Source organism: Mytilinidion resinicola (genome assembly GCF_010093595.1).
Source record: "Mytilinidion resinicola strain CBS 304.34 unplaced genomic scaffold BDZ99scaffold_31, whole genome shotgun sequence".
Taxonomy (NCBI): Eukaryota; Fungi; Ascomycota; class Dothideomycetes; order Mytilinidiales; family Mytilinidiaceae; genus Mytilinidion; species Mytilinidion resinicola.
This window is the reverse complement of record NW_022985467.1, coordinates 285,037-297,178: the sequence shown is the minus strand read 5'-3', so window position 1 is coordinate 297,178 and position 12,142 is coordinate 285,037. Positions and strand designations below refer to the sequence as shown.

The following is a 12,142-nucleotide window of genomic DNA, read 5'->3' as shown; positions in this document are numbered from 1 at the left end:
AGCCCGGCTCGGGCCTGTATGATGAGAGCATGTAGCTATTGCCCACAACCGTATCCAACAGGAAACTCCACAATGGCTTCCATGTCTTTCTGTGGACACGATTTGTATTATAATAGCTGCGCATCTGGTCTGCTACGTCCACGCCGCACATCCAGAGGTTATACTCATCGATCATCACTGGAATATTAAGCCACGCCTGCGCCTCTTTACCGAACTTCTTCACCGTTTGATGATATCCTGTAGCTGTTTTTGTAGGTCGTTTCCGTAGCTTAGCAATGTAATCCTTCCCGTCATGCACAGTAGACAGGAACAAGACTATTGTTGCATCTTTCCAGGCGAATTCCATCACCTTATGACTCTTTGACAACTCGCTATATAGCGTGCCCCACGGAATTTGCCTATCGTGGCTTAACTTGAGGTCTACAAGCGATGGAGAGAAGCTCTCTGCAGGCTTAATCTTCTTCCTCTTTGTCTGGCGTTGTGAAGCGCTAGATTGTTCCTCAATGGCGACAATATTTGTCTCAATTCCTTCCATCTCTTCTCTCTTTGTTTTAGTTGTGCGCACGGTGCCAGCTGCTCCTATTCCAAGCTCACGGAGCCTCTCAAATAGCTTTACATTAGAGAAAAGATTATCCAGCCAAACTACGTGCTTATGAAGTGGATAGAGGGGTTGATTTGTGATAGAATCACGTTGTGTTAAAAGATCAAGCACAACGGCTTGTGTTTTGGTGAAGCCCTCTGCAAGGAATAATTCGTTAAGGTCAATGGGGCCATTCTTATCTCCCTTAGCATGCCATAGCCAATCGAGAACGTAGCCTTGATTAGCAAGAACCCATATTTTAAACCCCTCCGGCGTTGGTTTAGATGGAATGTTGACAATTTCGCTAGCCCGTCCCATGAACCTCTGTATTGTTTCATCGACGGCAAGGTGAGGGCCTGGGGTCCAGTACATGCGGCTGCGTACTCGTAGATACTTAGAGAGCTCATCTATACGCTCAAATATCGAATGGAATCCATCCTGGGGCATAGGAGAGCACCGAAAGTACCGATCAATCTGCTCAAACCGGGTCTTTGAAATATAGTCTTTCACTATATGGCTAGCACCACGTGATCTAGGGCCCCAATAGTCCTCAACGCGCTTCTTCACGGTAACTCCCATATGAATAAGTGTTCCAAAATAGGCATAGAGCTCGTGCCTTGTAGTTGGCTTCCATGGCCGTGGCAGGCGCACGTCGGTGGGCCGGTGCTGTTCTGCATGCTCGTTTGTCCACTGCACCATCTTCTCCATCATTTCATTGGTGAAGAATAGCTTGAAAATGGCCATAGGATCATGCCGATTAAGACCAGAGGGCATAGAGGCTCTCCCTGGAGCATGCCAACTGTTGATGCGGAGCGGAGAGAACTCGGGCAGCGGCGCCGGCTTTGGGGGGGGTGTTTTCCCTTGTTTTGTACGAGAATCCTTCCATTTGACATAGTCAATGTCATTTGATGTTCTGGGCATGATTGGGCATCAATTGCTGTCTTTTTAGGTGGGTTCTGGTTGATTGTTATGCCTGACAATGTTTGTTTGTATATCTGAGAATGATGTTCGCTTGGCGTTGGCCCGAGCGTTGCGCCTCGACGGGTTAAGGGATAGACCCTGTGCTTGAGCACTTTCGACGCACTCAAGGACGACTCGGCATTCACCTGGGTGTCTAATAGACTACCAAGCTTGACAAGAACCCTGGATATTCCTACCAACATCAAGATAGACTGGCTTAATGCCGCCAAAAACGACAGCCAGGAGACGGACCACGAGATCTGGAATGATGCCCTTATCGCTGACCTACTATTGCTCATTCCAAATCTACAAAAGCTCCACTTGTACGCGAATAACGGCTTGCTAAGGCTGCTAGGAAGTCTCGCTCAGTTGCCATCCAGGCCAATTCTAGGAACCGTGAAGGTCTTGGAAATCGACGCCGGAAAGCACTATGGCAGCGTCCGGTGCAATAAGTACGTCCTGCCTTAGGTTCAGCTACATCGCTCATGTATCTCCCTCCTATTCACACACTCCGCATCGATTTGCAAGGCGGCGCTTCCTGGTGGGCCTATTGGGTCAATAGCGCGGCTAATGTGCCTTCCGCCAACTAGAAGCCTCGGCGTGTCGTTCCAAAACGGACAAAGAGTTGCGGCCGTCACCAATCTCTCAGTCAAAAACTCAGCTAGAGTGCCTCAGCTGGTATCTTTGCTCGGTTGCTTCAAGAATCTAAAATCTTTCGAATGTTCCATCGACTGCGTTTTTATCGACTAAGACTTCGCAGAGCTTGTTTCGGGACTTTACCCACACCGGGAGACCCTGGAGCATCTGATGATCGTCAGCCCAACTTACCCCCACGGCCTCTGCACATCCGTCCACCAGATCGACTGCTTCCCGGACTTCGAGAAGCTCCGAAGCCTCGTTGTCTCGAGCAGAGCCTTCATAGCTAACGTTGCATGTCTGCCTGACATGGCAGCGCGAAATATCGCACGCCGCCTCTTGCCGTCACTAGAATCGTTGACGCTCAGTGACTGGCTGTACAAACCGCTATCAGGCCAGCCTGGTGTTCCCGTGGATGATCTTCTAAAAGACAAGAAATACAACTGCGATCTTCGGCCTTTTGTGCACCTGCTCGCGTTCCTGAAGCAAGGCGAGCTGCGGCGCATCAATCTACCCGAAGACGAGGGAAATTGAGAGAGCTTCAGGTTTAGCGCGCGCGATCATGGGAATGCTCGGTCTTGTGGCTGGGTTTGCGGGGGTGAGGGTTGAACTGACGTCGGAACGGCTCGCAAGAGTACACGCGAAGGCTGGCTGTGCATCCACGGAGTCATTGAACTTAGGGTGCCGAGGGAATTGCACGTTTGGAGAACACAACTGGGGCCGACTTCAATCTTCGTCCTGCACCTTTTCATTCTCTCGATAGTCGATAGTCATGATGCGGGGATGTGAAGCCTGTCAAGTGCCAGCCTGCTTAACTGCTTGAGCTACCTCATGCCCATGTGTATCAAAGAAACAAGATGTAATGACCGTGAGACTGTGAATTACTTTCCTTGCCACAACTTAGAGACTGCTGACGAGACCATTTGTAAGCCTGGAATGCTTCTAAAACATTGTTCTGCTACCTTTTCTTCGCAGACTACCTTCTCTTCACAGACTACCTAGGTAGATCCCGCATTCTTACCCTACACAAACCACATCACAGCGTCACAACCACCTTCTCTCCACTAACAGTCTTCACCTCATCTAAGACATCGGGCAGCTGTTCCAATCCATGCCCCACCACCCTAACCGGCAGCGGCACCCTGTACGTGCCGTCCTCTACCAGCTTGGTGAGCGACGGGATGAGCTGCATGCCACCCTGCATCTCGGTAATGGACCACCCGCGGACGTCGAGCTTGACGACTCCATCCGGCACTGGCACCGGTATGCTGGTGATGACGGCCGCGTACTTCTTCGAGCCGGCGGCGTCGAACACATCGCAGATATCGGTCTGGCTGGCGCCGGCGGACACGCAGTCGAGAATCACGTCGACGCCAGCAGCTCCCGGCGACGCGGCCTTGAGATTAGCCACGACGGAGGGCGCCTTATAATCAACGACATGCGTCGCGCCGAGGTCGTGCAGTCGCGCGCGGTGCTTCAGCGAACTCGTCGCCAGAATCGGCAGCGCTGGGTACGCTTTCCGCAGGAGCTGGATCGCCGCGGCGCCCGTGGCGGAGCTGCCGCCCAGGACCAGAATCGAGGCGGGCGGCTGCCCCGCGGTCGACGTGCCGTGCAGGAAGGGCAGCGGGATCTGGAGGCTGTGGACGATGCCACAGACGGCGGTGACGAAGCCGACGCTGGTAGAACGCACGCCCGGGTCAGCCCTAGCGCGAAACCCCTACCCGCACGCGCGGTCGATGTGGATAGACTTACGGCAGCGAAGTAGCCTCGGCAAGGCTGATGTTCGCGGGCTTCTTGGCCACCAGGGACGCTGGCACCGCGACGCGCTCCTGGAACGCGCCGCCCCAGGGGACCTCGTGGGCGCCACCCCCCTGCACACCCGCGACCTCGTCGCCGGGCTGCAGGTCGTGCACGTCGGCGCCCACAGCTTCGATGACGCCGCCGCCCTCGATGCCCAGCACGTGCGGCCAGCTCGGGATGAGGAGGCCCAGGTCGCGCTGCTTCACGTCGATGAGGTTGAAGGCGATGACGCGCTGCTGGATCAGCACCTCGCCGGGAGCCAGTGTGGGCTTGGGCACGTGCACGATCTTGAAGGGGCCGCCCTGGTGCATGTACTGCAGCTGGGCGGTCGTGTCTGCCGTTGCGGATGTCATGGTGGTGGTGGTGGTCGGGAACTTAGATGCTGATGTAGACGGAAGGATTATATGGTTGTTTCTTGCGTGGGCGGGATTGGAGCGATGGTTGATGCAAGTCGAGGGCGCACACCGTCCCAATATATAGCCTTGCGGGCTGTTTGAATGGGCCGTTGATTTGTTGCTGTATTCTTTTGATACTGTGGATGCGGCCGCTTGAAGATCGTCGGCTCGTCGGCTCGTCGTTGTGGACATGAAGATCATGGCCCTGATCAAGTTAGCGGCGGCCGACAAAACACTATCCATCCACAGGGGCGATAAACGGCTAGGGGCGGCCGCCTTGGAACCTCACCATATCACGTTGCTATTCCTCGCGGACATACCGCACAATCCGCCAGCGCGATTATGAATCTGCCGGACAGCACCATAGCCAACACGACGCACGCTCAGAATGTCTGTCATGCCTGCATGTTGCGGAAAAAGGCATGCGACAAAGCCTTGCCTGCGTGTGGTTTCTGCACCAGCCGCCAGCTGCGCTGCAGATACGATATCTCGGCGCCCAAGAGTAAAGGCCAGCGGACGTATAACCCAGGCAGACACTTTGTGGCCCTTCAATCCCCGTCTCCTCCGAATGTCTCTACACAGGCTAAGGCTGTGACGCGACAGCTGCCGTCCCCCGAGAGCCTACAAGATCATACTCCTATCTCCGCCTCTAGCCTCTACGTCTTCCCGCAGCTGGTAGAAGAATCACTCAACCAGCTAGCCCGACGCTTGACCGAGCTTACCAAGCTCACGTACGACAACATCGTCGACCGCTACTTTCAATCGCTTCATAAATCATTCCCTGTAATATCGCCCGACTCGTTCCGCCGAGAAGCGTCACGGTATCGAGACAAAAGCCATCTTCCCCCCGCAGATTTCACAGTCCTCCTTCTCGCCATGCTACTGGTTGTGCTTCCCCCCCTTGACCCTTCTTCATTACCGCCCTGTGCAAGCCAAGAGTTCTTCTACACGACTACCAAGTCGGCCTTCGCTCAAGCGCAGGCCTCTCTCTGCACGTCTCTGCGACTCGTCCAAGCGGCGTTCCTCATCGCACTACGCGAATACATGTGCCTCCGCCTAGAGACCGCGTACATCTCTGCGATGACTTGTGCGGGTATGGCACGGGTTCTGGGGATCGGAATCACGTCGATAAGAACGACTCGAGACGCACAGATAGCAAGCACCTCCCGACCGGAGATGCTAGAGCGGGAGAATCTCGCATGGGCGATTGCGATGCTCGAGAGGTACGCGTGCAACACCCACAAAACACCAAGCTGCAAGTTGCGAACCATAACTAAAGCCACATCCTAGGCTCATACTATGCGAGCTGGGCCGCAGCGATCTCCAACCTCAAACCGAATACCCAGGCCCCAACTGCCAGCTTCCCTCCGACCTAAAACCTGCCGCGAGCCTCGACCCATCGCCGGGGGGGCCCCCAACCGCGCCCGCGGTGAATCAAGTCACGTTATCGAGTCTCAACGCCGCGAACGCGGGCCAGTTCGGCCGGCAAGCCCAGTCCGTCTCCCTGCTCGACCGCCTCCTGCGCGCCACGCGCCTTACCACCACTACCACCACCACCACCATCACAACCACGGCGACCAAGCTCGCGGCGCTCGCGGCGCTCGACGCCCAGGTGCGCGGCTTCCTCGCCGTGGTCGTCGGCGAGCTGGAGTGGCGGCACACGCTCAGCTGCGTGCCCGTGGCGCTGTGTGTCCGGTAAGCAAAGTCATCCTCGACAGCGAGCCTCCTCGATGGATGGTGGGTGCGCTAACAGCAACATTCGATAGGCAGCTTTTCCTTCTGCATGAGGCAGTTCTCGACATGCTTCAGCATCCCAACAGTGAGACGGACCACCGGAAAAGGGATATCGCGTGGGTGGGGCTCGACACGGCGTGCCGGATGATGCTGGATGTGGTGCAGTGGCACGATGAGGAAACGATGCCGATTATGCCGAATTGCTGCTTTTATAACCTCAGGGCCGCGCGGAGGTGCTTGCAGGTGCGGGGTGGGGGGGAGGCGGCGGCGCGAGATGTGGGGAGGCTGGTGGATGCGGAGGAGAGGTATCGGAGGATGTGGGTGTTTTAGGAGTTGAGGCGGAATGAGTTTGTTGGGGAGGTTTGGGGGGTGGATGGGATGGGGTAGGGAGCTCACACCACGTGACGTAGCCGGGGATATGCGAAGTTCAGGCGCCTTCGCGCTCGGCGTAGGTTGAAGTAGCACATGGGATTCTTGTGGCTCCCCTCGGTGCCATGGCGCTGCCCGTGCGAGGTATTTCTCATAGTCGACAAAATACTTCTTGTGGCGCCTCCATCCATCAGACCCACAAGCCCTAGCTGGGCCTTGTTGCCTCATCTCCGCTTTAGGTGGTTCACACATTGGTATAATCACCGGGGAAGGGTGATTCGGGACCAGGTTGAGGTTTGATACGCTTCGCCCTAGGGGGTTTGGTCTGGAGCTCCTCGCGCTCTGGGTCGCTTCTCGCTCTAGCCCGATTGCGCTGCTCTGGGTGAGATTGTTGCTGTTGTTTTGCGTGTTTGTGATAGTAAGAGGGAGGTCGGCTGTTTGAGTAGAATAATGTACTGTATGGTTACAAGGATAAGGGTGGAAAATGCTTCCTAGAAAGTAGCTTGAGCTTGTGAGGCGTACGAAATTGTATGGGGCCCTGATTTGTGGCCCGGGACGGATCTGAGGCCCGTCGCTACGACTTGATAGTTTATGGTGAGGTATGTCAGAGACTGCGCCGCAGCGGGTACCTACAGCATATCATCACGTCTGGTGACCTAGCGCGGAAACTGAGTTGACCCCGACAACCCACCTTTTCTAGGCTAATAGTGAACCAGCTTGAAGATTGATTGGCTAGGAGGCTGCTATTCCCCCTTAAGGGCGTCCGGAAACGCTATCTTATACGGTAATTCGTGGCTTGATTTTAACGCTGGTTCACCGGACGTGAGTATATACTGTAAGTAAGGGTGAGCCGAGGCTGAGCCAGGCAGGGCCGACGGGTCACGTGAGCTGAGGTGGTCGGGCAGCGTGCAGATTGGGGTGTTGAAATATGATGTACTGACTGTGAGGCTGTGAACCAGAGCTATGGCAATGTTGAAATGAATACTGAGTTGATTGATTGACTCTAGAAGGAGGGAATGGGGCTATCTATATATCTGATCCGTCGCCTGTAGTAGGCCTAATTCTCTTATATTAGAACACTGGCTTGCCAAGGCAAGCTGCTTCCAACAGGCAAAACCTTCAAATCAGAGCTGTTATGCGTTTCAACTGCCAAACTGCTCGACTCATTGGGCCACCAGAGATTCAAGAACTTACGATGAAACCAGGTGTGAAGCCTACGAAACTGTAGCTCAAGTTTTTGTCAGAGACTTCACACCAAAGCCATGAGCATGAGCTGCATCTCCATTGATCACATTTCAAGGATGTTCTTGAACAAGGCCTCGGTAACAATAGAAAGCTGCACATGTACTTAGAACAGCAGAGGGCTTTTCCTGTCGCCTTGCATATGCATGGTGGCTGCGCAATATGCAAATTCGAGGCGCGGAAATGCCCATTTTCGATTGGCTACTTTGGTCGTGCGCGACTCGGGCCCCGAAACGTATCACAGTTTCAATATCCCAATTACGGGGTTGGTGGTGGCACGACCTCTTATTGTCCTGATGGTAAGGCGTTTGGTTTCACGAGTCCTCACCGGAAGGGCCCTTAGTCTCACGAATCTTCACCGGAGTGTTTCTGAGTTGGTTTGCGGCATCCGTCGAGCGCAGAGAGCAAAAGGGAAACTTGTAGCACATCAATAAATGGATTCTACTCGTACAATAGGTACAGCTTGAGTAAGGGATGGAATGGATGCAGCAATATGTCATACATAGTGGTACATAAGCGTTTGTGTATTGTTTCCTAGTCGAGCAACATGGGGAGGGTCGTTTCTTGCACGGATATCTCGTGGGCAGTGCAAGCCTCCGATGCCCTGGCGTCTGAATTTAGAGCATCTTAAGAGATGGCCTGCCCCTTCCTGTAAAGCCCATTTTACATTCCTCTCCACCGTCTTTGCTCAAAAATCCACTATGAGCTCCACGCCAGCACAATCAATCCATGAAATCCACGTTGGTACCTGGACCAACTGGTCCTACGGATCCATTCGAGGAGGCACTGTCACTCTCCCTCGCCCAGACGGTGGCCTACTCACGGCCTTCATTGCTCTCTTTGTCACATACGTTGGGACGAGATTCTGGAGACTCCTTTGCTTTACGATTCACACTGCTTTATCTAAGTTCGACGCTCCTCAGGATGCTCTTTACCACCAACGCCAAGCGGTCCTTCGAAATTCTTCTACCGGCGTCAACGGATTCATGACATATTTGCAGCTTATCTGGACCTGGAAAATACACGCCAATATGCAAACAGCTTCTCGGCGCATCCTCCCCTTCATTTCATTCAGCTCTGCCTGCTTTATGGGTTTCGCTGTCGCTGGTATTTTCTCGTCGCGAATTTCTACAAATGTAGGCGACGAGGTATTAATTACAGGTTCTAACAACTCTGGTTTTCTTGATTCAAACCTTCACCGTAATATGGACGATACGGCGGCTTTTTTAACGCCCTATGCATCGCAACTCATAGTTGCAAGGGCAAATTACGCCCAAAACTGTTATCACTCGTCGGCATCAGCAGCGGATTGCCAGCCTTTCGTCCAGACGTCCCTACCTTTCAAAGCTATATACGATGCGCCTTGTCCATTCCAGCACAATATGTGCAGATCTCAGGACTCCAGCCTCATCCTTGATACCGGCCTTATCGACAGTCTCCACGACTTAGGCCTCAATACACCCCCTGCGTACAGGTTCCAGATACGTCGTGTTCTTCAGTGCGCGCCTGTGATACAAGAAGGGTATACAGACGTTCGTAGAGGGTCTAATGGCACTCAATTTCTTCGATTCCATTACGGCGGCAATGTTATCTACAACACCACTGATATAACGTACGAGTATCCTATGGGTATGTGGGACACATGGCAGAGAGAGTCAAACTTCACCACCGGCGCCGGATATGACTACACTATCTTGTAAGTAATGCTTCCAAACAGTAGGTCGGAATGCTCATGATATCGAACAGCAGTGTCCAGGATCGGGAAAAGTTTTCCGACTCGAGTGTTCTTGCGATCCCAGAGCTCCGTAGGAACGACGCCGATACCTTACTTTTCTTTCTATCTTCGAACAGCATCATTTTTTCGTCTCCCATTGACGACCTGTGGTATAGTTCCCACACGCCTTCGGGAATCAAAGTATTGAGTCCCAATATGGAAACGAAGAATAAAACATATTTCTCAGACGACCCGGCTCGTGTTCTTGGATGTTTGAGTCAATCCCAGATCTGCAATCCGAATCTTTCCAAGGGGCAAAGTTGCACCCCTCTATCGGGTGATTCACCGGCCGATGAGACTATCAGACAAGTCTTTGGAGATGATTCGCTGTCTGACTTTACACAATGGATTGCAAGTATGGTGGCCAACCAGTTGCTAAATGTGCACGACATTGTTGATACTCTGGGGTCCTCTAGCCTCACTTCTCGTTACAAGCTTAATGGAGGCTTACAGTCCCCGTTGCCGTCAAATCAATGGCAGCTTGAAGTACAGCATTGGTTTGCGACACACCTCACCTCCCTTCAATGGATATGGGTCGAAGTGGCAACGGGCCCTTCAGACTCGTCTGTGGAACCTTGGCTTCAGAGAGCACGGAATCCAACTGAAGCTCAAATGTACCGCAGCCAGGTAAGAACTCATCCTTTCAAGCCGTACGGCCTTGAAAGACCTTGCTGATCAGTACGCAAGAAAGTCCGCAGGACGGATTACACCAATTTCAGCATCCTCGGGCTATCTCTGACCTTCACTATCGGTGGTCTCATTGTCATCGCGTCGTACATGGCGGAACCGCTCACCCAATGTGTACAGAAACGGAGAAAACTTAATGGGTACGCACGCCTGGAGTGGATATCCAACGACATGCTCCAGCTCCAGAGACTGGCGCATGAAGAACTGGGCTTGGGGCAATGGTCGCGGGCAACAGATGATATCCCGGTCACGAAAGTTGGCGACATGCTGGGTGTGCTCGACTTTTCAGACCCGGGGCATCCGAAGCTCAAAGCTCCGGCTATGACGAATGCCGAGCACGGTACGGATAGTGACGAAGACAAGGACGAGGAGAGTAGTGACAGTGCGGAGACTGCAGTCGCAATTCCAATCGATGGAGACCCTGCGAGTCCTAGTGCTGACAGCCCAGCTTCGCCTGACATGATCGAGCATGAAGTCTCTCCGGAAGCGGTTCCGAATGCTGAGAATCTAAGTCCAATAGTTGAGGCCTCAGAGCATGCGGGACTGGATGCTTCGGATATCCCGGTTTCATCGACCCTGAACGGGAACGAAGATACAGGCGTGGCGGAGCAGCTTCTATCTCCGACTTCTAATTAGACGGCGTTCTAGCACTGGCAGAAGTCCCGCAACACACTTTCCGCAGTCAAAAAGAACCATGGACGGAACGTCCAAATCAGCCTCACATCTCATCTAGGCCACCGCATACACCGAGTTCGCTTTATCAGATCAAATGAAAAGATGGTAACCCGATCTCCAACGCTGAACTCATTACATCCATTGTTGAACAGTCTCAGCACTTAGGGCTCCTTCAGACAACGGTATGCCGGAGGCAATTACGAAAGATGTCTATACTGAAATGCACTGCGCGGCATATCCTCTTGTTTTTTTTTTAGCTCCAGAAAGTGATTGAGTGATCTGAAGTCTGATTTTTGGCTTTGAAACTATTACACCGGCTCTTGAAAATGTTTAGTAGTCGGAGCCACCTTATACACCGTCAAGCCGGTAGCAATAGCAATGAACTTGTATCCCGAAACGTCCTTTTCCAGTGCACTGCTGAATTTGAACTTGTGAGATCGGATTGAGTGATCTCGGGCCTGAATTTCGGTCTCGAGATCATGACATTCCGATTTAACACGCTTTGCAGTTGGAGCCACCCGCCGTCAAGAACTACGTCCTTGCCGTTTTTTGCTTGAGTTGAGTATGTAAGATTTGATCGATTGGTCTAGGGCCTGAATTCCGATCTCGAGATTATGACATTACCTTTTGAAAATATTCGGAGTTGGAGACACCTCTAACACTGCCAAGCCGGTAGCAATGACGATAGGCTTGCCTCTCGACATGCTTCCTCCTAGTGTAATGCACGAGTTGAGTATGTGAGATTTTATTAAGTAATCCAGAGTCTAACTTCTTGCATCGAGGTTATGAGATTCCCTACTGAAGTTCTCAGCAGTGGGAGACACTTCGTGCACCGTCAAGCCGTTAGCAAAGGTGTTGAACTTGTATTTCAAAACGCCGTCTTACCGCGTACTGCTTGAGTTGAGTGTGTGAAATCTGATTGAGGCACCTAGGGCCTGATTCCTGACCTAGAAATCTCTACATTCACTGTTCGAAAGCTTCGACACCTGGAGGAACCTTATACATCGTCAAGCCGGTGGCAATGGTGCCAGACAGTTATTACGAAATATCTACTTGCGGCGTACGGTCTGGATTCAGAATGTGAAGTTTGATTGAGTGATTCAGGACCTGATTTCCGATGTGAGTCATTACATTCACTGTTTGAAAGCTTCGGCGCATGGAGGTCACTCAAAGAGCATCGAGCGAGTTGCAGTAGCAATGGAGGTCTATCACGAAACATGTGCTCACAATGTATGGTCTAGATTTGGGTGCGAAATTGGATGGAGCGACTTACGACCTAATTTCCGATGT

General features: G+C 52.7%; 6 protein-coding genes across 6 annotated transcripts; 2 read left to right on the top strand and 4 right to left on the bottom strand.

Moving 5' to 3' along the window:
- Nucleotides 1-25: 25 nt before the first annotated feature.
- BDZ99DRAFT_401403 (uncharacterized protein) lies at nt 26-535 on the bottom strand (the record flags this gene model as incomplete). The annotated part of the gene is made up of 1 exon (XM_033716227.1): nt 26-535. A coding segment is annotated over one exon (510 nt), but the record flags the coding sequence as incomplete, so codon positions are not given.
- A 255-nt stretch (nt 536-790) lies between these two features.
- BDZ99DRAFT_401295 (pea pathogenicity protein) lies at nt 791-1,027 on the bottom strand (the record flags this gene model as incomplete). Its single annotated transcript, XM_033716217.1, has 1 exon — nt 791-1,027. A coding segment is annotated over one exon (237 nt), but the record flags the coding sequence as incomplete, so codon positions are not given.
- A 101-nt stretch (nt 1,028-1,128) lies between these two features.
- Nucleotides 1,129-2,125, bottom strand: BDZ99DRAFT_201172 (uncharacterized protein). Its single transcript, XM_033713251.1, has 2 exons — nt 2,058-2,125; nt 1,129-1,992 (listed from the first exon to the last, which is right to left on the bottom strand). Exon 2 carries the CDS (start codon nt 1,837-1,839, stop codon nt 1,288-1,290), a length of 552 nt encoding a protein of 183 aa, XP_033569587.1. The 5' UTR covers nt 1,840-1,992; nt 2,058-2,125; the 3' UTR covers nt 1,129-1,287.
- Nucleotides 2,126-2,891: 766 nt separating this feature from the next.
- BDZ99DRAFT_468816 (putative quinone oxidoreductase) lies at nt 2,892-4,508 on the bottom strand. The gene is made up of 2 exons (XM_033721351.1): nt 3,929-4,508; nt 2,892-3,852 (listed from the first exon to the last, which is right to left on the bottom strand). Exons 1-2 carry the CDS (start codon nt 4,327-4,329, stop codon nt 3,213-3,215), a joined length of 1,041 nt encoding a protein of 346 aa, XP_033569586.1. The 5' UTR covers nt 4,330-4,508; the 3' UTR covers nt 2,892-3,212.
- Nucleotides 4,509-4,713: 205 nt separating this feature from the next.
- BDZ99DRAFT_454620 (uncharacterized protein) lies at nt 4,714-6,435 on the top strand (the record flags this gene model as incomplete). Its single annotated transcript, XM_033718397.1, has 3 exons — nt 4,714-5,594; nt 5,662-6,066; nt 6,138-6,435. 3 exons carry the CDS (start codon nt 4,714-4,716, stop codon nt 6,433-6,435), a joined length of 1,584 nt encoding a protein of 527 aa, XP_033569585.1.
- A 2,015-nt stretch (nt 6,436-8,450) lies between these two features.
- BDZ99DRAFT_371732 (uncharacterized protein) lies at nt 8,451-10,585 on the top strand (the record flags this gene model as incomplete). The annotated part of the gene is made up of 3 exons (XM_033714829.1): nt 8,451-9,334; nt 9,466-10,117; nt 10,178-10,585. Coding segments are annotated over 3 exons (1,944 nt in total), but the record flags the coding sequence as incomplete, so codon positions are not given.
- Nucleotides 10,586-12,142: the final 1,557 nt, after the last annotated feature.